We start from the raw sequence: 25,223 nt of genomic DNA, 5'->3' as shown, positions 1-25,223 counted from the left end.
ATCACGTGATGCGACTGGATTTTCCGGGCCGACGCTCGACTTTCTTTTCCCGCAAAGGCCTTCTTCGAGTAATTCGATATCTCGAGCAGCTTCAATCCCTTGGTCACCCTCCCCCACGGTCCTACGTCTCTCCCTGTTCCCGTTCCGTTCGTCCTCACCTTCCGTCCATCATGTCCGTTTCCGCCCAGGCCGCAGCTCGCTGCTGCAGACAGATCGTCCGCCCTACCGCTTCTCTGCGCCTTGCTCCCACGACATACCTGTCCCAGCGCACACTCAGCCGGAGATGGCAATCCACTGAGGCGGAGGCTGCTGCTGCTCCTGCCAACCCCAAGATCACCCAGATTGTCGACCAGATCAGCCAATTGACCCTGCTTGAGACCGCCGACCTCGTGTCCACCCTGAAGGTGCGTTGTTTTGCATCCCCGGATCTGTGTCGCAAACTCCGCATCGTGCCCGTTTAAGGCTGTATTCCATCCATTGTGATGGATTGACGCTTGTCGAATCACATTGAGCTCGATACTGACATGCACATTGTCATTCTAGACCCGCCTGAACATCCCCGACCTGCCCGTTGGCGGTTTCGCCGTGGGCGCTGCTCCCGCCGCTCCCGCCGCTGCTGAGGAAGAGGAGGCTGCTCCCGCCCAGCAGGAGAAGACCCTTTTCAACCTGAAGCTCGAGTCCGTTGACGCCTCCTCCAAGGCTAAGGTCATTAAGGAGATCAAGACCCTCCTCGGCCTGTCCCTGGTCGACAGCAAGAAGTTCGTCGAGTCCGTTCCCAAGGTCCTGAAGGAGTCTGTGCCCAAGGAGGAGGCCGAGAAGATCGTGGAGACCCTCAAGGCCGTGGGCGCCAAGGCCACTATGGACTAAACTGGGACTTCTATACTACTCTCTGCTTTCGGGGACTTTTTTTAATGCTACCGGGTCACCCTAAGCTTTCATCTTCCCACCTCCTCCTTCGTTCTAAGCGGATGAGCGAAGGGGGAAAGGGAAGAGGGAGAGGCTACCTGGATGGTCTGGACGTTGTGATTGGACTGCATCTCATCATGCTGGAGTTTTGTCTCGCACCACCCTTTTTCTTATTCCGTCATGTATTGTGTGTGTGTGTGTGTGTGTTTTTATCCTATCTCTTTTCTTTTCTCCGTCATATATCTCTTAAGACTGTTCTGATATAAACCGGAAAGCGGGAAAAAGGCGGCGAGTGTACATTATTATCGCATTGAATGGACAATGTTGAAACAAGCTGGATATGGACGTGGATCTGTTTGCTTTTATGGCCCCGGCCTGTAAACCGGGCACGGGCACGTCATAGGCACTGGTAGATTTATCAGGACGGTCGGCTTTCGAAGAGCTGTGAAATCTCCACCTCTCTCATGTTTCGTAGTTATAGTCTCCTCTTCATACAACCCGAGACTAATAGGAAAGCTTTGATTATTGCATTCGTCATTACTAATTGCAGTGAGACTAACCGACGGGCCAGGAACGGTACCACGAGAATTTCCCTGCGGAGCCACGGCGCCGCCCGACTTTGACTCCGCCCAACGAACTGTCATTCCCGGCCACTTCACCCTTAATTGTCTCATTCCAGTTCTTGCACTTTATATTCTGGCATTCCGTCTCCTATTCGAGCAGTATTGAATGCAAGTAAACCTCATTGTTGGTATCACCATTCCTACGATGGTGGGCTGGGCTCTGGTAAGTTTAGCAACTCGATCTATATAGTCGTAGTAAGTACTATAAAGTTCATCATCATGATATATAATCAGTTAGTATCTGTAATATAATCGGTAAATACTATTTAGTACCACGCATCTTTACCATCCGACAGATACAATCACGATGGTCTATAAGAAAGATAGTTGGAGAGGATTAGGACTATCATATAGTACTACTATAACTACTCGGCATTGCCGTAATATGAATGGAATATTGATATCCCATTACCAACCAACATAACTGGCCATCTGAAACATCTGAGGCTTCCATACTACTAACGTAGCAATCAGTATCCAGCCACAACTCACTAAGTGAGGGAGGGGTCTATAATAAGTAGGCGTCTTTATAAACTATTACCATGTATAGACTAATGTAACTCTTATGACTGGTGGCATATATAGTCTCCTGTCGATTCCCATAATCAATATCAACATCGGCGTAGGCACCTGCATCTCTTATACTCGAGTGCCCGATCCAAACTCCATATCATATCAATATAACCTTGTAATAGCATCATATATATTCCTCCATATTCATATTTCCGTCATACATGATCAAGCGACGATGTCATAGAAGAGAAAAATGACCACGATATGCAATAGAGAGGGAGGAAGAGGTAGAGAACGCCGGAGCGGGGAGGGAAAGAAAAGAAAAGAAAAGACGAGAAGCAGATCAACCCAATTCGTAAGATTCCCGACCAGCGTTGCGTACACTCATTCATCCGTATCATATCCCGTCTCGCTTCTAAGTTACCTCCGTCGGCCCTTCCCTTTTCCTTTCCCCCTGGTTTTCAGTTCGACAAAACCTAGTTCCTTGAGACCTTCCGTGAGACGTGAGGAGTCTCGCATCCCGGGAAAGTCTTTGGCAGGGAAGACGCGAAAAGGATCAGACCATACTTCGGCAAGGACGGGCATCGATTGTCCTGTGTCCTCAACGAGGCCCCAGTTCATGAGCCGGAACTGCAAGCGATACAGTCCAGCTGTACGCACGGAGAGATCGGAGAATATGAAAAATGCTGCGGGCTGTTTGGCTCCGTTGGATGATGACGGGGCGAGCTGCATCCTTTTTTCCGGTAGGTGAAAATCATACGTTGATGGATGATTAGGAGCAGTTGCTGGGTCTGGATCTTCATCGACAAAGAAAGGTGAGACAAATGCTTTCCCCGAAAGCAATGGTGTAGATTGACCAGGAGCAGTCCCGAGACGGTCCTCTCGAAGTGCACTATCACCATCCATGTCGGACGAGATCGAACCCCGCGTTTCGGGAACCAAGAAGCAACCAACGGTAAAGCGAGGATCTTGAAGGACATCGATATCATCTGATGTGCTGGGGTCAAAGTCCGTTAACAGCAACTGGAGGATTGGAGGTGGGTCTACAGGGCGGCGGTCTCGGTCACCGGCACCACAAGCCCGGGCTGCGATGGGCTGTTGTCGGATGAAGAGGTGATAGCGTGATGTTGTGGAGGTTCTTCGTGGCGGGGGTGATGGAGTTGGTGAGTGGTGAAGCAATCTTTCGAACCCAGAAGGCATGCTGGACGTGGTGTGTCGCTGATGCTGTTGTACCTGGGGTTTTATGGGTGGTGCAAGCGCAGGATACATTGCTGAGCTCTCTTCAGAGTGAACGGGGCTTGGAAAGGTTGCTGAGCTGCTACTGTACCTGTACGAATCACGTTAGCATAATGGTTATCAAGGGAGTTACGAAGCACCACAGCTCGAGGCGAGACAGCGGGAGTATGCACATTTGACCACGATCATGGTATCATAACTCCAGGCAGATAAGACTAGGGCTGCTTGTATGGAAAAAGAAGGGGGTTTATACTGAGACTCCACGTCATTTGTCCGTGTCCCGGAAATAGAACCAATAGAACCGCGGCTGTAACTGGAGGAATCCTGATAAGGGCTAGAGACAGAGGTTGAGGCGGAGGCATACTCCACGCCTCTCATGGTATTTGACCTTTGGGCCCCATATGGAGGAAAGGCACTATGATTGGCAGCCGGTATTGGCGTAGGATTAAATTTGGGGTCTGCGAGACTGTCCCAAGTTCTGGCGTGATAAGAAGCTCTGGAGTTTGATGCGGGATGTATATAACCCGGAGCGTAGCCCTGATTGTCAGGATAAAGGAAGCGTGGGGGATCTTCCAAAGCGTGGAATCGATTTGGCATCGTCAACATCTGGTGATCGTCACCAGCGGCGTAGGATCTTGCATCCGACGGTTGGCCACTGGATGCGGGATACATCCAATGCGGTAGCGGGGTTCGAGACATCTATGCAAATTGTGCGGACGTTTGGAAGTCCGTATAATTTTTTCTTTCTTCTAGGGCCTGCTCTCACTGAAAAGTGCCAGAAGCTGATCTCCCGTTGTGTTCGCGGGCTAGGCATCCACGATAGGGAACACGAAATCGGTCAAGCAAGGTTTCGTCAACTTAGAAGGAAAGATGGAATGATGAGGCCCGATATGGGAAGAACAATTAACAGGGGTCAGAAGCCCGCTGGGACAATTTGGCCATGTACTACGTAACGGTATACCCAGCGCCAAAGATTTTCCAAAGTCCACAGGTTAACTGTGGGCGGTAGGTTTTGAGATGCTTCCTTTAAGGCCAAAGGTGCAAATAACATGACCTGACGTGGGCGGTTGTTCCAACCTACCGAAGTAGCTGGCTGAGGCGATATGCATACGTTAGCTCTCTTTGACGATTTTCAGAGGCAGACCACAAAGCAATTGTCTGAGGAGGGTCCCGAAGCGCGGAAAAAGGTAGTCAAGATGAAGGAGGAAAAAGAAAAGGGGACTGCCCACCTCTGCCCAACCAGATCGTAGCACAACTCACACCGGCGCAAGTAGCGGCAAGGCAAGCAACTGGAGTAGTGACCTTGTAGAAACGCGAAGTAAGCGTGTCTGATGACCAGCCCGGAAGGAGGAAGAATGGACAGGAGCGTGGTACTAACCCTAAGCCAAGCAGTAAAATATCAAGTGTTTATTGGCACTCTATAGTTGCCTGTGGCCGTGCAAGAAAAGAAATGGATCTGGGGAAACGGGCTGGTCGATGCTTTTGTGAGAGCCTGTGCGTGCCCACTGCGTATGTGTGTGGCATTGTGAAAAATTCAGACATGCAGCAACACTGCGTCCCTGACAGGATCCAGCCGTATATATCCCCGAATCTTAGAAATCTTTATTCTATCATGAGTTTTTCCGAGGTCCCAATTTTCCCGTATTTGACAAAAGAAGCGTAGGTTTTCCTAGTGCCCAGTGTGTTGGTCTGTACACTGTCCGGAACTTTGCGCGACCATCACAATTACTAGTAAGGTTCCAGTAGACGAGCCACTTTTGCTATGGGTCCCTTTTAGTTCTGCAGACGACGCAGTATGACGGCCGTGCGGAAAACCATTGGTCAAAGCAATGAAAGACTGACCCTGGTATGCCGTGGGCAACTCGTATTCGTCGAAGTGGTAAGCAGTATCTTAATGAGGGACTATCTTCCTTGCGATGGCCAATGACGGAATGGGATCCCGTATATGCAACGAATCGCTTGCTAAGTGCCTAGGCGAAGGCGTGAACTGTGTTTACCAAGGCGCCCAATTATTACCCACTTCCCGGGGAACTAGGGCGATCTGCTGCCGAAGGATTAAATTTTTTTTAAAGCGCGATGATCTGGAAGCCCAGCAGGAACCATCGGGTGAGATGTTCGACTCCGTGAGCCAGGTTCTAAGGAGTGAGCGGCGACAAGACAGGAAAGAACAGGGAATAAAAGCGCAGATCGAATATAATCGACCATTTGATTGGCAAGGATATCATTCCATGTACGCCGTAAGCCGTGCAATTCATATTTCTGGGATCGCTATCCATGGTCGCTATCATCGTTAGATAGTCTGCAGCCCGTCCACGCAATGCAGCTAGATGGGCCTCCAGCAGCTGATCGGTGCAAGGAATAAATGGTCTATACTGATGATTTGCGAGCCTCGGCGTTCCGGTGCTGGCCTATCCTGCAGCTCGGAAAGGAAGTAGGAAAAAGATGGTGCTGCAAGATTCGTAGAAACGGCTAGAAGACTGTATAGTGGAGTCCAGATCTGGACGTTCACCGTTGTTTTTCAACTATCGACCATATACAGAGCACTATTCCTGGAAGGGTGTGTTGATAGATATCGCCCATGAACCCCCGGGACAAATTATTGAGCATGGGACAAGGGCCATTGACCGCAAAAGCCGGACACGGCCGTCGGGGATCTTTCCGTACGCTAGGCGAATACGGATGTTCAGCTGCTTAGTGTCGGGACTGCGAATTCCATCCGACAATGTTCAGGTTACTTTGGTGCCCACGTCTTTAGCACGAAACCAGGGCCCTGCATACTGAGCTTCTTGCATGCCTAAGCCAGGAGCACCTTTAACAGAACAAACAAGGACGAATATGGAGTATTGTGGTGGGCGCGTCCAGCCCCCGTTCTCACAGGCTCGCGATTATTGCCGATTTGTCATTGCTGGTCGTGGATACCGGGGTCTTTTGCACGGGCCGTTTCGAATCTAAGACTATTTTATAGTCAGCTTTTCTCCGCAACAACCATCAATTTCGTTGATCATTACTAGTCCAGAGAAAGACAGAACCACAATGATAAAACAAGCGGACCAATTGGTCAGATAAGATTGCAATAATGGAACTACAGAAGAGGAAAGCAGAAGGGAGTTGAGCTGGCTTACTTTTAGTGGGAATCGCAAAAAGCACTTCCAATTCAAATCTCAGCGAAGCTCGAGGAAACCGTTGAGTGTACTCCATAATTCCTGTAGTGAGGTCCTGGGACACACCAATTTGCACATTGTGGCTAAGATACTAGGTATGATGCCTATCCTTGCAAAGAAGATCGATCGGTGGTCACCGCCACATATCACACTGGCTGTTTCATCTCAGCTGATTTGTGTTATCGTAAACCCCCCTGGTGCTGCGGGGAAGGAATATTAGTCGGCCACAGAAGTACTTGTCGTGCATTAGCCCTGTAACAACTGTTCACCATTCATTCCCTCTTGGGTGGACGGGCTACTGTATGTGTGGTTGCCTTGCCGACAAGCATGAATGATGTGTCACATCCTTGACTGTTGGATGGCTTGATCGATGGCCAGAATTGGCTGGATGCTGATGACTCAACAACCACCGTCAGACAGATGAAACTATTACCGAGTACCGACACGCCTATGCAGCGTTCTATTTCCCGGAATCCGGGTGTGCCTCATGCACACTAAGGGTTTCCAGTGTCCACACCTCTGTATTCCTACCCAGACGGTCATGGTTCTGGCCTTTTGGAATCCCGGAAGCTGCAATCGTAGTGCAGTGGCTAGTGTGTAGATTGGGTGCTACGGCGATGATCCTGTTCGTGCGTCATGACCGTCCATAGTTTAGTGCATAATCGTGAGCTTCTTGCTTATTCCCAGGAGTTTTATTCCGGGGAGAATTTCCTCCACTTTCTTTTTCATCGCCGATGGGGATATTCTCTTAGGTGTAACAAATGGGGACAAGGCCCCGACGCTGAGGTCGGATGCCAATTAACGCTGCGCGTTGCCAGCCACACTCCATTTGCCTGTAGAAGGCAACTAGGACGGAGAACCCGTGTAGGAAGCGAGTCACGGAGATACTCCTTGAGTAAACTATCGCCAGAGGCAACCGAAGGAAAAGATTTGTCAGGAACCAGTGGTATTATTCGACCAGCAGTCTGCAAGCATGCGGTTCACTTCAAGGGAAGGCTGGAAATGAGTCCATGACTTACGGGGAAAGAAGGCGTATCTCCGATTGGGCCAAAGGAAAAGTCCGTGGGAATCGGAGATCTCCAGTTTGCAAGAGAGCGGAGGAGTCGCTGCGATCTCGTCGACCTGTCGATTGCCGCATTACGAAAAGGAAGGGGGGATCAAGTGACTTGGCCCAACGTTCGCCTTCCGCCGCCGTATAGCAGCTGCTCCCGGCAACCCAACCGCAATATTCTCCTCCAGCCAGCTCAATCTTCTTTCAACAACCCACGCATCCTAATTAGCCACCCGACAATCCCACTAAAGCCTCTTCACATGGAATGGTATCTACGGATATGACAAATCATGATACATGAAGAGGAAACACAAGGCAAGTTGATACCAATAGAGTGTGGGATTGCGGCCACTAAATCTTAGACAAACCTTACCTATGGACATACTACCTAACTAACGAGTATTTGCCCTCCGGTCCTCACCGGATGATATGAGTGCCCAAGGTTCTGGCCGAAGTACGGGCCGCCCGCCTCGCGTCAAGACGGTCTTTGGGCTCTACATGCCAGCGACACTTTGGGTTCTGAACACTCCTTGAACTGCTCATGCAATAATGCCTTCCTTCTGGACCACAGCATAAAATCAGAAAGATGATGAAAATGGATCTATGCGATCTGTTTGGGGACCGTTTCCAATAGAAAAAGCAAAGGAGCACACCGAATCCCGGACGCATCAGCTCCCCTGCTAGGGCGACGTGGAAGCCTCGATCGCGAACTAATGGCGCAACCCTGCAAGAGAAGAAGATCTTCGAAATCTTACGGGTCGATGGATTATCGACCTTCCTATTTAGTCCACTAATCTGCGTCGACAAAGGGCTGCTGCGAGCAAGGGAGCCAGGATACCCCGACTCTCAAAGCTGACAAGCTTGCCTTGGCTTTCAATCGTCCGCACCGACCTTGCACCTGAAGCTAGGATATCCTGGCTGTCTCTCCGTTCTGTCTTTCGGTACCCTGCGAGTGCACTTAGCGCGGGCCGCAGGGACTTGCACACCTGAAACTACTCCAAACAGAGGGGATAATCCTTGTCTAGGGAGCGCTTTCATTGAACGTACGTGGTGAACCAACTTGAACATTCGTACATACATGGAAGATGTCTTCATATCATTGATTGTCTCAGCATGAGATCCAGGCTTAACTCTGAAAATGTGAGTGAACCGCTACCGATGTACTTGCATCCTTACAGCATGTTGTGTGGGATGTAGAAGTGACAGTCAGAGACACCTAGAATCCTCATTGCATTGATAGGGGATTAGAGAAGGTAGCCAAGGCTTTTAGTGATACTTTAAGATCAGTTATCAGAATGTGCTGCAGGTTACTCAAACTGTAAAAATCAAATCACGTTTTGCGAGAAGCAAATGAGCAATTGGTATTCTACAAACCTGCTTAGTGTCTTGAGGGTTTGCTCACCTAACATTCTTTCTGATGACACGGAACACTGACGTAATATGAGACAGGAAGTTGCAAGGGGCTTCAGCTCACCTGCCAGATAATGTTATCTGGCATTAAGCGGGTGGTAGAGCAAAAGATCAGACCATGGGACCATGTCTCTCCATTTGAAAGATATCGACGTGGCTAACCTGACATGAAGCCGTGCTCTCGGACTTGGCCGATAGGATGGTTCTCTGCTGGTGAAGTTGCATCACTTTCGGGATCTCCGTTAGAACAGTATGTAACATTAGCAGATTCTAGTTGCACTGCATAGTTTCTGCCACGGATGTTGGGAGATTGTTGCCATGCGAGATGTGGACGGCTGAGGACGATGCTGGCTTCCCCAGATCTTTTGCTGGTTAGGCATAGCCTTCTGCTAAGTTAGCAAGAAAGTGCATCACGAATCGCCGTGGCTATACCGAACGTGTCTGCCAAGCTGCATATATGGGACTTATGCAATATATGCTATAAGCGTGCAATTATAATACTACTTCACATATGACAAAAAGTAGCATTTGCTTCCGAGCATGGGAGAAATTGGGCTTTAAAGCGGACACACTTGGTGAGATGCAATATCCGGCTGAGCTGATAAGCGCATCTTTTAGAGTAAGCTTTTGATGGTAATTGCTGAAAATGCATCGTATCAGAAACGAGGCTATTCATGCTGAGCAAGCACTAAGAGCTCGATGTCTATGTACACCAGTGACCAGAAAAAGAAGCAATTAGTATATCAGGTCTGGGCTTGGGTCTTCCTCGATGTAATAATGCATAGACGCATTTCCAATAAAGGATATCAGATCACCCTGTGAAACTGGTTCCGTATCACCAGGAAGAGAGAATGCGGTGATCGCTTCAATACCAGATCGCGCTCGTGCAGCTCGTGACTCTATGCGAGTCTCGATATGCCCGTCGCTTGGTCCAACGTATACAGCGATGAATTGGCCATAGACACGATCCCAGGTAACCATATGCTCGGTCTCTTCCCAAAGAGTATCATAAGTTGGATCCTGATCATGTGGGCACCTGGCTCTCCTTGCTAAACGACCGAGCTGCATCACATGAATGGAGCGTTCGAGAGGGGATCCACTGCTATTGCAGCTGACACGGACTAAACCCAATGTTGAAGGTGTCCAAGGCTCGGTACCCTCTCTTTCAGCAGATGAAGAGGCCCCCGAACGCCGAAATGAAGAATACCGGGGGAACCAAGCGTACTCCACATCCTGGCCTTTAGTTGAGGGCAAAGATACAGGGATCACGTCTCCCTCGTGTTCGTCAAGCATTTCTGCAATCTTCCCGAGATCTGTCACTGACCTGGAGCATCCGAGGGCTTTGATTTCGGCAATTAAGCGCGCAGTGCTCTCATAGCCAGTGCTGTCACCGTCGATATTGAAGAGGGGTGTCTCGGAGATTATTGAGTGCGGATCACTGATATTTGTGTGATAGAGGCCTTCGGAATCCCAACTGAGACCCATCTTGTTCTCGATCTGTATTAGTTGAGCCTCAAGAAGCTTCAAGTACTCTTTCTCGCCTGCCATCCGAGGCAACAGGGGACCAAGAACTTCTGACTCAAGCAGTGTGTTGACGTCTTTGAACTCCGATATACCAGGCAGATTTCCTTGGGAACGTTCCGACACTTCTTGCAAGTAATCCATAGCTCGGAGAACGTCACCACTTTCCATCAGAGTCACTATACAAGTATACATACATTGGTACATTTCAGGCGGAGTATTCGGCGAAAGCCTCCACATCGTTTGCCTCCATACTTCAGACAGAAGGTCTTCGCTCTTTAGTCTCGCGAGTAGGCAAAGGTAATGCCCACGATGCGTTGTTGCACCGGCAGAATCGCCCCAGGACAAAAGGTCATGTAGGTTTTTCTTCCTGCGTTGCTTACCTCCCTCGATTAATTCCAGTATTGCGTTCGTATCAATAGTAACCTCACGGAACCTCAGATAGTGAAGGGCATTGAGGAGCGCATTCACTAGAGATTTACTTGCTAGGATGTCCATAGGCCACAGGCTAACGGAAAGGTATCCATCCAGAAACCTTTCAAGCGCCGGCACGGACAATGATAGTGCAGCATAGTACATCCCCAAAAAGTATATATTATCCGTACGTGGTACTCCCAGCTTCTCCAGTCTTGTAATGATAGCATTGAGCGCCGAGAGAATTTCGCCGTAGGAATTCTTTCGCTGGCAACGATTTAGCGCTTGCGCTAAAAGGGCGCAGGACTGTGTCTGTAGAAGCAGACCGCCTTCTGCTTCATTGACACTTCTTTCAATGAATACCTGCAAGTGACGCAGGTTTCGTACGTCATGTTTCAGGGCTTTGAACGACCCAATTTCATCGGGGCTTCGTGGCTGTCGACCAGAAGAGCTCCAAAAAGGTGGTGGTAGAGACGCTAAGGGCCAATCACCGAGAAATATGTCCGAGAGGTGCTTGTCAAGCTCCGGATTGGAGACGTCATTGTGAGCGGGTTTCGTGGTACCCGTCAGAGCGAATCTGACCAGGTGGGACGAAGTGGGCTCGGTATATGAAGCTCTGGTGTTGACGTCGATGGAGACATGGCGGCACAGCGATGGTGAAACATGCAAAGACCTCAATGCCCGCCGCCGTGATAGCACGCCCAGGTGAGAGTATAGCGACATAGATTTTTATTACTTCTAGGCATCAAGGAATAGACGACTGACGCAATGTAGGCGGTCTTCAATGGGCATGCCAGCGATAATCCGGGGTTGCCAAAGTGGAGATGGCAGCGGGTGGATAAAGCATAATAACACCCGGCAATCCACCAGGGGAAAGGCGGTCAGCATGGCGGTGGACTATGGCGTTACAGCAGCTCGGATCCGAATTCGAGGCTTCAGTCCTTCAGTCAGGAATCCACCTTCGTTTGCTTGACCTCTCGCCCCTATACTCAAGGTTTTTAAATTAGCCAGCTATCCTTACAATACTATCTCAACGGTCTTCTTTCGGGGCCTTACTCGTCACTCCTATCTATTTGCAGCATGCCTGCCGAGCAGTCTGCGGCCAGCCCTTCTGGCGCCAAGGAAAACTCCAAGCAGTCCGCAGAGAATGTCCAAGCCGGCGATGATCGCAAGGAACCTACATCGCCTTCAAAAGAGAAGACGAAGGAAAAATCAGGTGAAGAGGCTAGCGTGGATGAGGCCAGTACGGACCAAAAAGACGATGATGCTGCTTCGAGAGCCCGCCAACGACAAGAAAGGTTCAAGGCTCTCCAGGCTCGCGCAGTAAGTTCATGATAGCGAAGATTCATTGTGCGCTGTGTTCATACTGACATAGTTTTAGAAAACCGCTACCGAGCGGAATCTGAAAGAAACGGCTGCCGAAACACAGCGTCTCGCAACCGATCCGTCACTGCTTTCCTCGCTCTCTCGCAAACATGCTTTCGCATCGCATAACCTTCTCAAGGCTGACACAGAAGCCGCTGGCGAGGACTTCGAACGTAAGCGTGCATGGGACTGGACTGTCGATGAGTCCGAAAAATGGGACAAGCGCATGGAAAAGAAGCAGCGTCATCGGGACAATGTCGCATTCCAGGACTACACCCAAGACGCGCGAAAAGTGTATAAGAGACAGCTGCGGGAAGTACAGCCTGACCTTGAAACCTACGAGAGGGAGAAGATGGCAGCGATCGAAAAGGCTGCTGCCAATGGCGATCTCGAGATCGTTGAGACCAACGACGGTGAAATGATCGCCGTCGATAAGAACGGCTCTTTCTACTCTACAGCTGACAGTGTTGGCTTTACGGAGAACAAGCCCGACAGAGCTGCTGTTGACAAGCTCGTGGATAATCTTCGGAAAGCCGAGGAAGTCCGACTCAAGAAGCGGAGGGACCGCCGCGGAGACGATGACGGCGACGTCACTTACATCAACGAAAAGAACAAGCAGTTCAACCAGAAATTATCGAGATTCTATAATAAGGTGCGTTTTCGCTCTGCCATTTGTCAAAGGGGCTAGCTAATTGTTTTCCAGTACACTACGGAGATTCGCGACAGCTTCGAGCGTGGTACGATGATCTGATTTACGCTAAGGGAATCCGAACCTGCAGGACAGTTCAAACGTACAATCGCCTTGCAAAGGACCTGCATGACAGCAACCTTATGTGTGCGCTTTGTCAATTTTCGTTTCTCTGCACCTCGTTCCGGACTATACTGGACAACTGCAAAGAAGGCGTCCGACGAATTCCCCTTGCAGGGTCCGCTACCCTGCTTGACGAAGTTGGCATACCGGTTATAGCACATACGGGCCGCACCTATCTCAGTCATGCCATCACCTTGACCAAGATCTCAAGCTACTTGACGGTCTTTAGACTGGTTGCCCTTGAAACACGAATTAGGCATGTATTGTTATAGCCTCATCTATGATACATGATGTAGTGTACACTATGGCAGCTTCCAGAGAGATCCCCTGAATAGCTCGAGATGGCCAGATCACAAAGCCACTTTCCTGATGCCGTTATTTCGGAGCGAAATCAGATGCTGATATGCGCTCGGCCGGAAATTTGACCTAGCTTCGCAGGCCTTTCCTCCGGTCGGTAGATAGGTCTTCTTGCTCACCTTGGGAATATTCTCACTCAAGGCGCCAAGCAGCCAGTCTGACATGTTAGTTTGGCAATCAATTATTTTCCCTTGTGCTCCTTGCTCAGAGCATGCTCTTTCTCCACGCTTTCGTAGCCAGAGCTTCTATCTTCTCTACTCCCAAGGCACCTTGGACAGAATCGTCATCGAGGGCTTCCATTACAGCCTCACCCACAGTATCCACCTGGAAGGGTTTCGTGACCATAGAGCCCAAGAAGTCCAGTCTGTTGCCCAAAAGCGCATTGACCTGAGAACCGACAAAGCCACCAAGAGCAATGGGGAGAGTGAACTTCCTGCTTTCATCGTACATAAACGGGGCTCGCACAAAGACACTCCGCAGCTCTGGTAATTTCGCCGCGATAATAGATTCCGCCTCTCTCTTCGTTGTGATATATCGACTGGGGAGAACTGGGGCGCCTGAAGCAGCAGAGATGTAGAGGAAAGTCGGGACATGTTCGTTACGAGTTTCTTGCGCCAATGCGATCGCTAGATTGAACGGGAATCAAGACGTTAGCAATCCACCCATCCTAGCATAACCCGCGATCGTACGAACCAGAATCGCGGTTCATAAGCTCATATGTAAACTGCCCATTGCGCTCTTTCACTTGAAGAGGCTCTCCTTCACGCCTTTGCAACGGATTCTGACTGCCTGGTTTTGACGCTGCAAAAGCCTTTTGCAATCCGCTAAGGATTGGTTCTCGTCCCTGCACCACCCCTTTGTAGTCCGCCTCGAGGAGGATTCCCATGCTGTGGACGACGGCGGTCGCACCACTTAGGAACGGCTTGTAGGTTTCCGGCTTGAGCATATCGGCCTTAGCCCATTCGACTGAACTGGCCCAGCTTGGGCGACTGAGAGAGCCGGTGACAGTATCCCATCGCGGTTCTCCGGAACGACTAATATCATGGTTATGAATTGAACAGATTCCTCAAGACATTAAGGCTGCTATCTTTCGTACCTAAGTGACGTAACCTCCCATCCTCTAGCCACAGCGGATTTGCAGATTCTCGAACCTGCGCGAAATTAAGCTGTTAGCATTGATATCTCAAGCGTCCGGCTGGTAGGTACATAGACTGGCTGTACCACATACCCAAGAAGCCGTTTCCGCCGGCGACAACCACTCTCTTCGCTGCCATTGTGGGGTAAATTCAATTGGATCCGAGTCGATGTAATTTTCAATGCAAACTGAGACAGTGAGGTTAACGAAACATTTTCATAGATCTTTAATCGCCGGAGCTCGAATCCGGAGGAAGCAACGACCACCCGCCACAGCTCAGCTTCCGATAGATTCCTTATCGTATCACCCGCATCCGTCACGTGCGACTGCAGAGATTCCGCGGCCTGGATCGCGACAAGAGCGCTGGATCTACACACTCCGCTCTTAACCGTCGATACATTTGCTTCTTGCTAGGTATCTGCATATAACTCGCTCATCCCAGATTGGTTACATTATCAGTCTCGCAGCATGCCCTCAGCGACAGGAACCAAGCGCGTCAGAGTGAGTTCATCCCTCTTTAAGATTATACACCAGACCGACCGACTAATCCATTACTATACAGGGCGTTTCTGTCTTCCGGCCATTCGGTATGCCTCTACTTACCATTAGTCCCCATATTTGAAACTTAATCCGGTCCTAACAACCTACCAGTCTTCGGCAGCGAAGCCCAACCCTTCGACCCAGCCAAGAAACCCCCCAACGTCCCAGCCGACCACACGCACCAGTGGCGCGTATTCGTCAAAGGCGTCAACGGCGAAGACATCTCCTACTGGCTAAAGAAAGTGCAATTTAAGCTCCACGAGACTTACGCACAGAACGTGCGGACGATCGAACAGGCCCCCTTCGAAGTCACCGAGACCGGATGGGGTGAATTCGAGATTCAGATCAAGCTATATTTTGTTCCGGAATCGACCGAGAAGCCGCAGACTCTATGGCATAGTTTGAAGTTGCACCCGTATGGGCCGGACGCGGAAGCGAAGAAAGAGCGCCGCGAGCTGGTAATCAGTCAGAACTATGAGGAGGTGGTGTTCAATGAGCCCGTGGAGCAGTTTTATGAGCTCTTGACGGGTGGTACGGGCGCAGCAGGGCAACCGCAGAAGGGGAAGGGTGGCAAGAATACCAAGCAGGCGCAGCAGCAGCAGAAGGGGGTCAGGACGGCTGAGATTCCGGTTAATTCGTCCGCGGACAATCCGTATAGTCGCACGACGGAGAGTAGTGAAATGGATCGGTTAGGGGAGGCGAATAAGACAGTTGAGCAGATGATCAAACAGGAGAGGGAACGATTGATTGAGCGGGAGAAGAGGTTGGCGGAATTGCGTGCGAGTGAGGGCGTGCCGGCTACTACGAAGAAGCGTTAAGTGCCGAGAAGATGAGGACGTGGATGTTTGGATTACACGTCTTAAGGCGTTACTCGCGTGTTGATACGCTTCGGTTGCCCAGCTGGCGTGGCTATTGTCCGATGAGACTTGGGATCTTCTTGCTGGCATTGATATCCAGGGTTCCCCGAAGTACTCCCTTTTTAGGGTGGGATAAGGCACATTCTCAGTGGCCTTGGGAGACCCCGAAGGTCCCATGACCCTGGTATGCTGAGCCTTCGCTGTAGTGCTACTTCCATGTTGATTACCTTGCTAGCAGACTTGCAGGACATAAACCTGCACAACTTGGAAGCCTACAGTGAACATCTCAGTCCCCTACCGTCATGATACATGTTGAAGCACACATAGTCAGAACTAGGGGCTACACATACAAAGTTGATACGAACATTATCATGCCATTTAACATTCAGTATCTTCATGCGCTTGCTTAGATTCCATATCCTCCAACTACTAAGTTCACTATGTACTTTCACTGCTTAAGAGCCACGGCTGTCCGCATGGTCTGGCCTGTCCTGACCCATCTAGCAGTCATCCCCAAACGTCAAGAACATAGAGCACAATGTACTACAGACGAAGCTCGACCTTTTTCAAAGACAAGACCAATGAATTCCGAATTCCTCATACAACAGATATTCGGCTTCTGGTATATCCCGCGAAGGTTGCTGTTCATATTGAAGGCAGAAAGTAAAAATGACATTCAACCCTGATTGTATCTCGAGCCATGTCCGGCCCGATCCATAATGAGATGGTGATGCTGTGCATTGGCTTACGAGAAAGCCATGAATAGCGGTCAGCTTACTAGCCGAGGTAATCGTAGCAATAGAGACGCCTTCACGTCGTCAACTCTGAGAAGAACGAATTGAAGGTTTAAAAAGCGTTTTCGAGGGTAAGTCCATATCATCAGCCACGAGCAGTGCCAGGCAGGATGGTTCCAGTGCTGCAGTGTCTGCTGAATGTACATCACAGCGGCCCCCAAAGTAGTTGTAGCGTGGACCAAAGCAAATCAGCAAGTATGGTAGTAGGGCATCTCCAGCAAGACTCAGAAGTCCTGGGAAAATTACACACTCATATGTAATCAGTCCCTGGTAGACCATCAAGTGAAGTCGAGATCTGGCATTGGACCTAGAAGCAGCGGCTCGCTGCAGGTTGGGTCGATGTATGCGGATAGCAGTCCCGGTGAGAATATGCCTTGTACATCAGTCTCCACAGGCCTGGATGTGTCATTGCTGCTAACAACAGACAGCCATGCATTATTTTCAGGTGGATTGCTGGGACCATTTCTTGAGGCCAAAGGCACAGCGTTGCTGGTTTGTGGATAGCGAGACTCAATCCAGGCCGTGAATGTCTCTGCTGCCACGCTGCGGAGGAAGTAGTGAGCTCGATTTGCGATGGGCCACTTCTGCTTCAGTGTCTTCAAGCAGCCTAGAACTAGGATTATCCGGTTGCAGTGATGATCCGAACATTCTGAGGAATGAATTCGGCTTGTGGCAAGCTGCACCATTCCACAGAGTACTAAACTGAACACGACAAATGGACTGTATCTCTGCACACTGGGGCGGACCGAGAGAAGGTTGGAGAGTTGCTTGGATGCCTCGGTAGCTTTGATATCATGAACATGTCGGGTGAAGGATGGAGAAAGCCGAGATGGGATCACTGGACAAATTGGACACTCAGTTTCTGGACAGACTGGCCGAAGACTGCTTCTTGGAAGATGTAGGAGCATCGCAGCAAAGTGAATAGTAGTGTGTGCCTGGAAAAGTATTTCATCGACGCTGCCGTACGTATCCACGATATCGACTTTATTTGGTGGAAGATGATTTGTCCAACTAACAAGCGCATTTTCCACAGCTTGCAAGTGATCCCTATGTGTTTCTGGCAGGCTATTCAGAACTAAAACCCGTGCCAAGATACATACCGCTTCGATGCGGTAGCTGAAAGATGAGTAGCTTGTTTCTTCATCGGCGAAAATGCGTTTATTGAAACCAGCAAGAGTGGGGGGTGAGGGTATATTCGTGTAATTGGCATACACGGACTCCTCGCAAGGCAAAGCAACATCGTAGGGAACACCACTGCATCGCAAGACCACTCTCTTCTGCAAAGCTGCCATGTAGACGTCCACGATGAAAAGCTCCCACCAAGTCCGGCGAAGACTTTCAGCTTCAACAGCATTGGAAGACGTGGATGCGAACTCTTGTCGGTACATCCCAAGTTCCAGTGCAATGTCGACAGCTTGGGAAAAGGATGTGTGAGCTTGCGAGCACTCACCGCGAGCACATGAAAGTATCGAGTACAGCAAAAGGGCCTGAACCTTGCATGGCGTCCTTTCACCACTGGCGCTCAGTTGCACACTTGTCAGATCAGGAAGGGAGCCAGTAGATAGGAAATGGCCACCTATGAGAGTGACAACTTCATGGAGGTACGCTGGGTACTTGCGCTCTTCATACAAGGGCGCTGGAACTAGGATGGGATGCGCCGAGTGGAAGTTGTCGTAGTAGAGGCGGACTAGCCGAGCATCAGAATCCGCAGCGTCTTGAGCCTGGCCCTCTACAATTGGGGAGATGCGCTGGTTCTGCTGGCCCGAAACGGTCGAAGAGGCATCTCGTCCGCTCATATCAGTAGTGTGCGGTGACAAGAGCAGGTCTGCGGAAGATGCATCGTGATGCTGCCGAAGTGCTTCACGGGTTTTCCGTCTCCCTCCCCTTCGAGAAGGAAGATAACTACACTTTAGTCGGTTCTGTAAGCAGCGAGAGCAGGTGGGGGTTTGGGCGTCGCATTTGAGATGCTGCTTGCGACATTCCGTACAGGCCAGCGGTGATGGACGAGTCATGTTCAGTACTTTGGTTGAAAGCTCTCGTTCATCCTGACATATAATCCAAAGAACATAAAAAGTAGTAGCATGTTATGAAGACAAATGACTGTTCCGGGGATTGATGAGACAGAAGGATCCAGCTGGCGTCGAAGCAGATGCAATCATGGAGATGCGCACTTCATGGTCCATGCCTACTCGGGCAAATGCAGACTCATAAACCCACATGACTAAGCTATCTATATACATAATCGGTGAATGTCGCCACTGCGATTCCACGCGACGTCAACTGAATTCTACTTTATTCTTAATAATAGACTTTATCTTCGCGGAGCGCATCTAAGATGCAATTTGAAATGGCTCATTAATACTACGCTCTGTGGAATAAGACCATTTCTATCCATACTGCAACAGTCGACCTAAAGAGCGGCACTGCTTCTAGAGAGACATTGGAACTGATTAGTACTATGCATGGCTTTGTTCGCCTCAAACCAATCCAGACAATTGCGATACAATGATACCAATAGCAATATCCCTTGAGGTATCGAGCCTTAGACCTGCCAAGTCCCACTTTAAATGCATACAGATTATCAACGCTAGTCATGAATCATAGCGAGTGTCCTGCACTCGTCTGTTCTTGTCCGAATTTCCTCTCACCCTCCTAGGACGCCTGATAAACATGGCTGCTCCGACCAGTTTCGCGATCATAGATGTTGTACCCAAAGTCCGCAGCATTGGGCGGCGTATACACTGCAGAAGCGTCAGACAACCATGGTTTTAACAGGATGGAGGCCAACTTACAGTGCAAAGAAACAGCAACCTGATCTTTCTGAGGATTCATGACCCTATGCAGCCCGATCTGGTCACAGATATACGCAACTTCATCGGTCTTGTACGTCGTCTCTTGCTTGACCGTCAAAGGCGCATCATGGCCTCGTGCGGGATCTGGCGTATCGTATATCACTTCATTCAATTCTCCCCCGAGAATCTTCATGATGCAGTGAGCATCTGCGTGATCATGGATGGGCGAGCCTTTTTGGGGGTTCCAGACCAGAACCAACTGGGAACGTGTTAATCGTCAACCACCACAATGGTTTGCAAGTGAAGAACTAACCAGGTTGGCACGACCATTGATATCCTCCACCAGGTTGCGAGTATAGTTCTTGCTCACATCGTTGCGTGCAAATCGTGACCAGTCATTGGGATTGGAAGCGTATTTGGACATGAAGGCAATCAGAACCTTGTGGTCGACATTCTCGCCATCAATGCCTCGAGAGCTACCCAGGTAGCTTCTCAAGTCATGAACCAGCTGCTCAAATGTATAGTTGTCATTCTCAGCCAGTAATGGAGCCGGGTCCTTATTCAGATGGGAGGTTGTGTAGCTGGTAGCAGCGCCAGGGAAAGATGCAAGCATTGTAGAAGCCATTGTGTCCCCAAGGTTTAAGCTGAATGTTGAAGTTTGGTACCTATTGGAGTTATTCCGTTGTTGCTTTATACCTTAATGGAGCTGATATTGGTAGCTTTAGATAAAGTCCCAGCTCCGTACTTTGTTCAACAACACAGCTTTTGGATGGCCGACAAGTTCAATCGGCGACTCGGAGGACACGCATCGGCGATCAAAAATCATCCAATGAGAACTCCGCGAATAAACATCAACCAATGAAAAAGGCCCGTTAACCACAGAGCAGCATTCAGTGACCCCTTGAACAACCCCCGGAATCCGATCTACACCGCGTGCGACAGACAAATGTTCAGATCAGCTTCTCCTGAAATGCTCATGACGACGATAACCAAGTTCTAGGCCACTTGACCGCGCATATCATTACGTGGAGGTTTTGATCCTTCAGTCACAAAGAATGCCCAGTTAATCTAATTAATACTATCATACTATACACAGCTAATCTATACAAACCTCCGCATAACCATCCTTAACCTATCAACAGACCTCAGAACAGCCTGTGAACTACCCCCGATCCTAGCCGCCGACGACGTAGTCATAGTAGATACACCTCTCCTATTCCCCAAAGTCTCGGGAACTTTCACAGGCATCCAAAGAAACGCTCTCCGCCGATTCCCCGTATCACCCCAAGGCATCCTTCCACCCCGAACGTTAACCTGCAACGAAGGATGCAAGAGACGAGGTTCGCCCAACCCAGCATCCCTCTCCTGTCTCCATTTCACAAACTCCTCTTCTCCCGTCCCCTCCTTCACATGCTTATTTCGTTCTTTCTGATCCTTAACTGTTACAAAAGCCTTAGGCTCCCGTACAGAGGTAGTAGTAGTAGCAGCACTCCCCTCCACAGCAGGTGGATAATCATGCCCCGTATATAGTTTAACATGCTCCGGTAGCGCCAACAACTTCCGCATAGTTTGATACAAGGCACGAGCATCTCCATGCGGGAAATCACACCGCGCACTGCCCACGTCCGGATTGAAGATCGAGTCTCCCGTGAATACATTGGTGCCTATCATGTACCCACTGTGATCGGGCGTGTGGCCGGGCAGATGGAGGACTTGGGCGGTTATACGTCCGATTTGGAAGGTCTCGTCATCTTGGAAGAGGTGGTCGAATGCGGTGTCGATGTCGTTGGGCGGGATGTTGTATCGTTGTGCGAATGTGGCTTGGACTTGGCGGATGCGGTGGCCGGTGCAGATGGGGACTTTTTTGGGACTTGTCTTTGATTCTGTTGATGAAGAGGATGAGCGCTGTTGATGAAGCTTGGTCTGAATGTAGTGGGCTGCGGTGAGATGGTCGGCGTGAGCGTGTGTCTCGAGGATTCGCGTGATATGGTAGCCTTTTGAGGCCGCGAAATCAAGAAGCGCATCGGCTGAGGTCGTAGTCACGGTGAGTTGGGATGGATCGAAGTCGAGGACTGGGTCGATGATCACGGCTTCGTGTGTCTCTGGACAGGCTACGATGTATTGCCATGTTGAGGTTTGTTTCTCGAATATGGGATGGATGATTGGTTCCATCATGTGCTGTTGGTGCCTCCTCTGTTCGTTGTGTAGATGTTGCGATAGTGGTGAGTATATTTCATTCATGCAGCTTTTTTGACCTCATACAAATAACCTGAATCGTATGTCTATTAATTCTTTTTTCTAGAATGTCTTCTCTTTTTATACGTAGAAAACTCTTACAAAAGTTTCTCTCTCTTCTCGGGCGAGATGCTAATATGACTCTATACGAATGTCATCTTGAGCCCGATCCCCGATTCCCTACCTCGCCGACCTGAAGGCTTTTTGTGGTCCCCGGATTCCTGTCCTGATTCAGTAGTAATCTATCCATATCCCTTATCTTATCCGCCACTGCACCAAAACGAGAACAGCAACTAGTGATATCTATAAAGAAGCAACCACAAGCCCATTGAACGCCATGACCACAGGACATACGCATCACCGCCCCCCTATATCACTTTCCAGGGCATTCAGAAGTACCCAAATTCCGCGAAATAGCGATAACATATCTCACTGGTCAAGAATTGCGGTGTGCATCGCCATAATGGCGTTGATGGTGTGATAAGCCGGTCGCCGATCGATAAGCTTCAATCGCCGATTGCTCTGCATCCCCCTTGATTTTGACTTGGTTGAGACCTGCCTGCTCGGAATGTGAGACTTGGATACCAGATTACAGGTCGGGGATTTTGCCCGGTCGAATTGGTTGTTTGGTATTGATCGGATGGGCTGATAGGCTGGCTGGCTGTGTTCTATCTGGTAGCAAGTTGCTGATATGGGAGGGAAGGGGTTTCCCGTGGGAAAGGACAAGTTGGTGCTATGGGAGAGAAGAACGGTCACGAGAGCAATGACCGCATCGATTCCCAGTTGGGTTGCCAGCAGGAGAGAAAAGGAGAGGTTGTTGGTCAGATGTCTCGTTCATCTGATGTATTGGAGAAGGACTGGTTGGTGCTTGCTTCAGCTGAGAGATATCATGGTTCCGATATGCTACGGTAGGGCTTTGTAGGTCGCCGAATCGGTGTTGCTTTGTTTTTTTCCCCTTTTTTTCATCTTAGTATGGAAGCGATAACTTCGTTCCTCGGAGTCTTCCAATTGGGTAGGATTCTGCGAATATCGAGGATAACTGGCCGGCTCAATTGTTATGTTGGGATGTGAGAAGTTCATTACTTATTGTAGGTGCTACCTGTGGGAGTATCTGTGGGCCATGTATTGGTACAACAGTGTCCTCTTGTCGACTACTACAGGGGAGGTTCTAGCGCCTTTCTCGAAGAATTACCAGTGGGTATCAGTGTCAATGAGAGCTGGAAGATCGCATGGCCTGGTTGGCTCCCTTCTTACAGCTCTTTTGCTTTTGTGTAACCATTTTCCTGCTTGCCGATAAGATGGGAATAATGGCCGCATGTCATATGTCCGCAATGGAGGTATATTCGGTGATTATGAACAACAGTTCTGCGACTTATCCACTACATTAATGGGTCATCAATCACAACGCGACCCGATAAACACGGAAGAAATGATTCAAGTGTGCTTCTATCATGATGTAAGTGGTTGCAGATAGAGGAGTTCCTGCGGATCCTCTCGGATATCATCGCAAAGCCCAGCTTTCCCGCCATCCGTCTCCGCCTCCGCTTCCGTCCCCGCATGCCGTCTGTCTCCAAAATGTCCTATGAAGTAATTGTACAACAAGAAGATCCTCTAGTAGTTGATCATGTCTCGAAAGTAGTGAGGGATGATAAAATTCAAGAATTGATCTGCTTCTATGGTATCAAGGGTCGCGTAGCCAAAAGTTCAATTGCATCGCTGCGGTATTAGTCGGTGTAGCTGGCTGCAGCTTTCGTTGTGTCCCTAGTCTGTTTAAGAAACGGTATCAGATCTGTCCCACCCGTCCCCCTGACACCAGCATTAAGTTTCTCATGAGAATTGTCCACTATTGTCGACGTTGTTGTGGCTAGGTTTGTTCTCGAAGATACTTGGTTTGGCGGCGGAGTCCTTGCAGCCATGATGATGTATCGAGTCACCATCCGCACATGCTTATCGCGAAATCCCCCAAGTGACATAACCGCCATGTTATATGCATCCCTCAAAGCAGATCCGGGCTTGTGACTTAATACATAGGATCTCACATTAGACGTGCGGAGCATCATTTCCAAGAAGCGTCGGTGAGGGCCTGGCATGTAGTTTCGCATGTTCTGGAATATACAGTCAGTATCGACATTGCTTTGTCTGGATAACTCCTCGAAGATCAGTCCTTACCTGCATAAAACCAGTCATGACTTGAGGATTCGACTTGCCATGAGGCTTGGTCTCCCCAGTAGCCGAATGTTCCACACCCAAGAAAATGTCGAAGGCTTGGATCAGAGAACTTTGAGCATTGCTACCACCACTGTATTGATGCCATTCGCCTCGTCCTTCCCCAATATCATAGAATACACCGTTTGGCAGCCCGGCCGATGCCATGTTCTTGCTGCCGGCTAGGTATGGACGTAATTGATGGTAAAAGACGGGCGGCGCACACTTTTCATACATGCGTTCCAAGAGGTCACCAAGTTCCTTGAGACCATAGTTGAGCTGCTCAAGACGAGAAATAACACGCTGGCTATCATCGACATTAGCTCCATGCATAGCATCCAGCATTAGCTCGATGAGCTGTGCTCCCTTGGCCTCGATAGCGACGGAGAGGACGAAAAACCATTCTTCGTCTTTGGTGCCTGTAAACGAGGTCACCACTGTTAAATTGTCTGGATCCGTAATGTCTGTATCAGGTGATGGTACTGAAAAGTTCCAAAGATTGAGGGCAGCATATGTAGCGCATGGTGGTAGCTCTAAGTGGTTCGAAACTTCGATGAATGGGCGTGATATGCAGGGGGGTAGCACCTGTATAGTTGATGTCAGCGAAGGCACCGGCCATGCAGTGATAGACAAGAAAAGAAGCATTGAATAAAAGACTTGATTCTGAAAGGGAGTCATACATCTTTCGGCTTCTCACCACCCCAGATGTAGGCGTGTGTAAGGTAAGCAAGCACAACATATGCTCTCCGCCACTCAGGTTCCCCCTGCAACTTCTTCGTAGAGAGTATACCCAGGTCATCGACAGACCTCCTGATAGTACCAGACTGAATCAGCCCAGGCAAGTCCTGAGCGATTTCCTCCCACGGGGAATAGTAAGGGTCTTCCAATCTCCGTACGGGAGGAACTTCCGGGAGGAACCCGTTCTGGAGGGAGACACCGTACTCAACAAGTGAAATGTCTTGTGTATAAAGCATGATAATATCATATGCACCTCAGTAGACAACTTGATATTCAAGCCTCCTTGAAATGATCACTTATGCAGGTAAGAGTAGATCCAAGTGTTTATATTGTATTCCCAAGGAGGGACGGAAGAAAACCGGATCCAGAGGGCTCGAGATAGGGCCACCTGCATGAGCAAAGACGGGTCATTTCCCGTTTCACAACGACCATTCTCAGGCAGAAAGGCAGTGGATTAGCGGAAAACTTAGCAACCGTCCGGATTTCTGGAGTGGATGCTTTGTTATCTCACTTCCGGCAACACGGATGGTGAGGCGGAAGCGGAACGGTATCCGGATCC

At 49.5% G+C, this 25,223-nt stretch overlaps 15 protein-coding genes across 15 annotated transcripts; 7 read left to right on the top strand and 8 right to left on the bottom strand.

The window, feature by feature from the left end:
• Positions 1 to 62: 62 nt before the first annotated feature.
• BDQ94DRAFT_29772 (mitochondrial 54S ribosomal protein bL12m) lies at positions 63 to 1,068 on the top strand. Its single transcript, XM_026775435.1, has 2 exons — positions 63 to 404; positions 544 to 1,068. Exons 1-2 carry the CDS (start codon positions 171 to 173, stop codon positions 865 to 867), a joined length of 558 nt encoding a protein of 185 aa, XP_026626481.1. The 5' UTR covers positions 63 to 170; the 3' UTR covers positions 868 to 1,068.
• On the top strand, positions 811 to 1,220 carry BDQ94DRAFT_29769 (uncharacterized protein). The gene has a single exon (XM_026775434.1). The coding sequence runs from the start codon at positions 912 to 914 to the stop codon at positions 1,170 to 1,172; it is 261 nt and encodes an 86-aa protein (XP_026626480.1). The 5' UTR covers positions 811 to 911; the 3' UTR covers positions 1,173 to 1,220.
• An 826-nt stretch (positions 1,221 to 2,046) lies between these two features.
• On the top strand, positions 2,047 to 2,374 carry BDQ94DRAFT_29753 (uncharacterized protein). Its single transcript, XM_026775432.1, has one exon. It carries the CDS (start codon positions 2,095 to 2,097, stop codon positions 2,284 to 2,286), a length of 192 nt encoding a protein of 63 aa, XP_026626479.1. The 5' UTR covers positions 2,047 to 2,094; the 3' UTR covers positions 2,287 to 2,374.
• BDQ94DRAFT_29756 (velvet factor family protein) lies at positions 2,375 to 4,327 on the bottom strand. Its single transcript, XM_026775433.1, has 2 exons — positions 3,532 to 4,327; positions 2,375 to 3,369 (listed from the first exon to the last, which is right to left on the bottom strand). Exons 1-2 carry the CDS (start codon positions 3,975 to 3,977, stop codon positions 2,463 to 2,465), a joined length of 1,353 nt encoding a protein of 450 aa, XP_026626478.1. The 5' UTR covers positions 3,978 to 4,327; the 3' UTR covers positions 2,375 to 2,462.
• Positions 4,328 to 5,337: 1,010 nt separating this feature from the next.
• On the top strand, positions 5,338 to 5,620 carry BDQ94DRAFT_29747 (uncharacterized protein). The gene has a single exon (XM_026775431.1). It carries the CDS (start codon positions 5,390 to 5,392, stop codon positions 5,570 to 5,572), a length of 183 nt encoding a protein of 60 aa, XP_026626477.1. The 5' UTR covers positions 5,338 to 5,389; the 3' UTR covers positions 5,573 to 5,620.
• Positions 5,621 to 7,944: 2,324 nt separating this feature from the next.
• Positions 7,945 to 8,907, bottom strand: BDQ94DRAFT_143150 (uncharacterized protein). Its single transcript, XM_026766174.1, has one exon. It carries the CDS (start codon positions 8,583 to 8,585, stop codon positions 8,364 to 8,366), a length of 222 nt encoding a protein of 73 aa, XP_026626476.1. The 5' UTR covers positions 8,586 to 8,907; the 3' UTR covers positions 7,945 to 8,363.
• A 326-nt stretch (positions 8,908 to 9,233) lies between these two features.
• Positions 9,234 to 11,553, bottom strand: BDQ94DRAFT_143148 (uncharacterized protein). Its single transcript, XM_026766173.1, has one exon. It carries the CDS (start codon positions 10,998 to 11,000, stop codon positions 9,636 to 9,638), a length of 1,365 nt encoding a protein of 454 aa, XP_026626475.1. The 5' UTR covers positions 11,001 to 11,553; the 3' UTR covers positions 9,234 to 9,635.
• A 238-nt stretch (positions 11,554 to 11,791) lies between these two features.
• On the top strand, positions 11,792 to 13,241 carry BDQ94DRAFT_29705 (pre-mRNA-splicing factor SYF2). Its single transcript, XM_026775430.1, has 3 exons — positions 11,792 to 12,158; positions 12,217 to 12,852; positions 12,904 to 13,241. Exons 1-3 carry the CDS (start codon positions 11,916 to 11,918, stop codon positions 12,949 to 12,951), a joined length of 927 nt encoding a protein of 308 aa, XP_026626474.1. The 5' UTR covers positions 11,792 to 11,915; the 3' UTR covers positions 12,952 to 13,241.
• Positions 13,242 to 13,384: 143 nt separating this feature from the next.
• Positions 13,385 to 14,740, bottom strand: horA (ubiquinone biosynthesis protein COQ11). Its single transcript, XM_026775429.1, has 4 exons — positions 14,597 to 14,740; positions 14,465 to 14,519; positions 14,062 to 14,402; positions 13,385 to 13,994 (listed from the first exon to the last, which is right to left on the bottom strand). Exons 1-4 carry the CDS (start codon positions 14,640 to 14,642, stop codon positions 13,573 to 13,575), a joined length of 864 nt encoding a protein of 287 aa, XP_026626473.1. The 5' UTR covers positions 14,643 to 14,740; the 3' UTR covers positions 13,385 to 13,572.
• A 152-nt stretch (positions 14,741 to 14,892) lies between these two features.
• yaf9 (YEATS domain-containing protein YAF9) lies at positions 14,893 to 16,101 on the top strand. The gene is made up of 3 exons (XM_026775428.1): positions 14,893 to 15,004; positions 15,066 to 15,090; positions 15,155 to 16,101. The coding sequence occupies exons 1-3, from the start codon at positions 14,972 to 14,974 to the stop codon at positions 15,859 to 15,861; spliced, it is 765 nt and encodes a 254-aa protein (XP_026626472.1). The 5' UTR covers positions 14,893 to 14,971; the 3' UTR covers positions 15,862 to 16,101.
• A 551-nt stretch (positions 16,102 to 16,652) lies between these two features.
• Positions 16,653 to 18,706, bottom strand: BDQ94DRAFT_178526 (Zn(II)2Cys6 transcription factor; the record flags this gene model as incomplete). The annotated part of the gene is made up of 1 exon (XM_026773144.1): positions 16,653 to 18,706. The coding sequence occupies one exon, from the start codon at positions 18,704 to 18,706 to the stop codon at positions 16,973 to 16,975; it is 1,734 nt and encodes a 577-aa protein (XP_026626471.1). The 3' UTR covers positions 16,653 to 16,972.
• A 442-nt stretch (positions 18,707 to 19,148) lies between these two features.
• Positions 19,149 to 20,296, bottom strand: BDQ94DRAFT_143141 (putative cysteine dioxygenase). The gene is made up of 3 exons (XM_026766172.1): positions 19,800 to 20,296; positions 19,487 to 19,745; positions 19,149 to 19,435 (listed from the first exon to the last, which is right to left on the bottom strand). The coding sequence occupies exons 1-3, from the start codon at positions 20,109 to 20,111 to the stop codon at positions 19,347 to 19,349; spliced, it is 660 nt and encodes a 219-aa protein (XP_026626470.1). The 5' UTR covers positions 20,112 to 20,296; the 3' UTR covers positions 19,149 to 19,346.
• Positions 20,297 to 20,543: 247 nt separating this feature from the next.
• Positions 20,544 to 22,145, bottom strand: BDQ94DRAFT_143140 (MBL fold metallo-hydrolase). The gene has a single exon (XM_026766171.1). It carries the CDS (start codon positions 21,725 to 21,727, stop codon positions 20,588 to 20,590), a length of 1,140 nt encoding a protein of 379 aa, XP_026626469.1. The 5' UTR covers positions 21,728 to 22,145; the 3' UTR covers positions 20,544 to 20,587.
• A 510-nt stretch (positions 22,146 to 22,655) lies between these two features.
• BDQ94DRAFT_29678 (uncharacterized protein) lies at positions 22,656 to 23,059 on the top strand. The gene has a single exon (XM_026775427.1). The coding sequence runs from the start codon at positions 22,779 to 22,781 to the stop codon at positions 23,016 to 23,018; it is 240 nt and encodes a 79-aa protein (XP_026626468.1). The 5' UTR covers positions 22,656 to 22,778; the 3' UTR covers positions 23,019 to 23,059.
• A 303-nt stretch (positions 23,060 to 23,362) lies between these two features.
• Positions 23,363 to 25,110, bottom strand: BDQ94DRAFT_29676 (indoleamine 2,3-dioxygenase). The gene is made up of 3 exons (XM_026775426.1): positions 24,607 to 25,110; positions 23,891 to 24,511; positions 23,363 to 23,826 (listed from the first exon to the last, which is right to left on the bottom strand). The coding sequence occupies exons 1-3, from the start codon at positions 24,898 to 24,900 to the stop codon at positions 23,446 to 23,448; spliced, it is 1,296 nt and encodes a 431-aa protein (XP_026626467.1). The 5' UTR covers positions 24,901 to 25,110; the 3' UTR covers positions 23,363 to 23,445.
• Between the last annotated feature and the right edge of the window lie 113 nt (positions 25,111 to 25,223).

This window comes from Aspergillus welwitschiae, assembly GCF_003344945.1.
Source record: "Aspergillus welwitschiae strain CBS 139.54b unplaced genomic scaffold BDQ94scaffold_15, whole genome shotgun sequence".
Taxonomy (NCBI): domain Eukaryota; kingdom Fungi; phylum Ascomycota; class Eurotiomycetes; order Eurotiales; family Aspergillaceae; genus Aspergillus; species Aspergillus welwitschiae.
The sequence above is the reverse complement of the archived record's forward strand: the minus strand, read 5'-3'. Positions and strand labels throughout refer to the sequence as shown.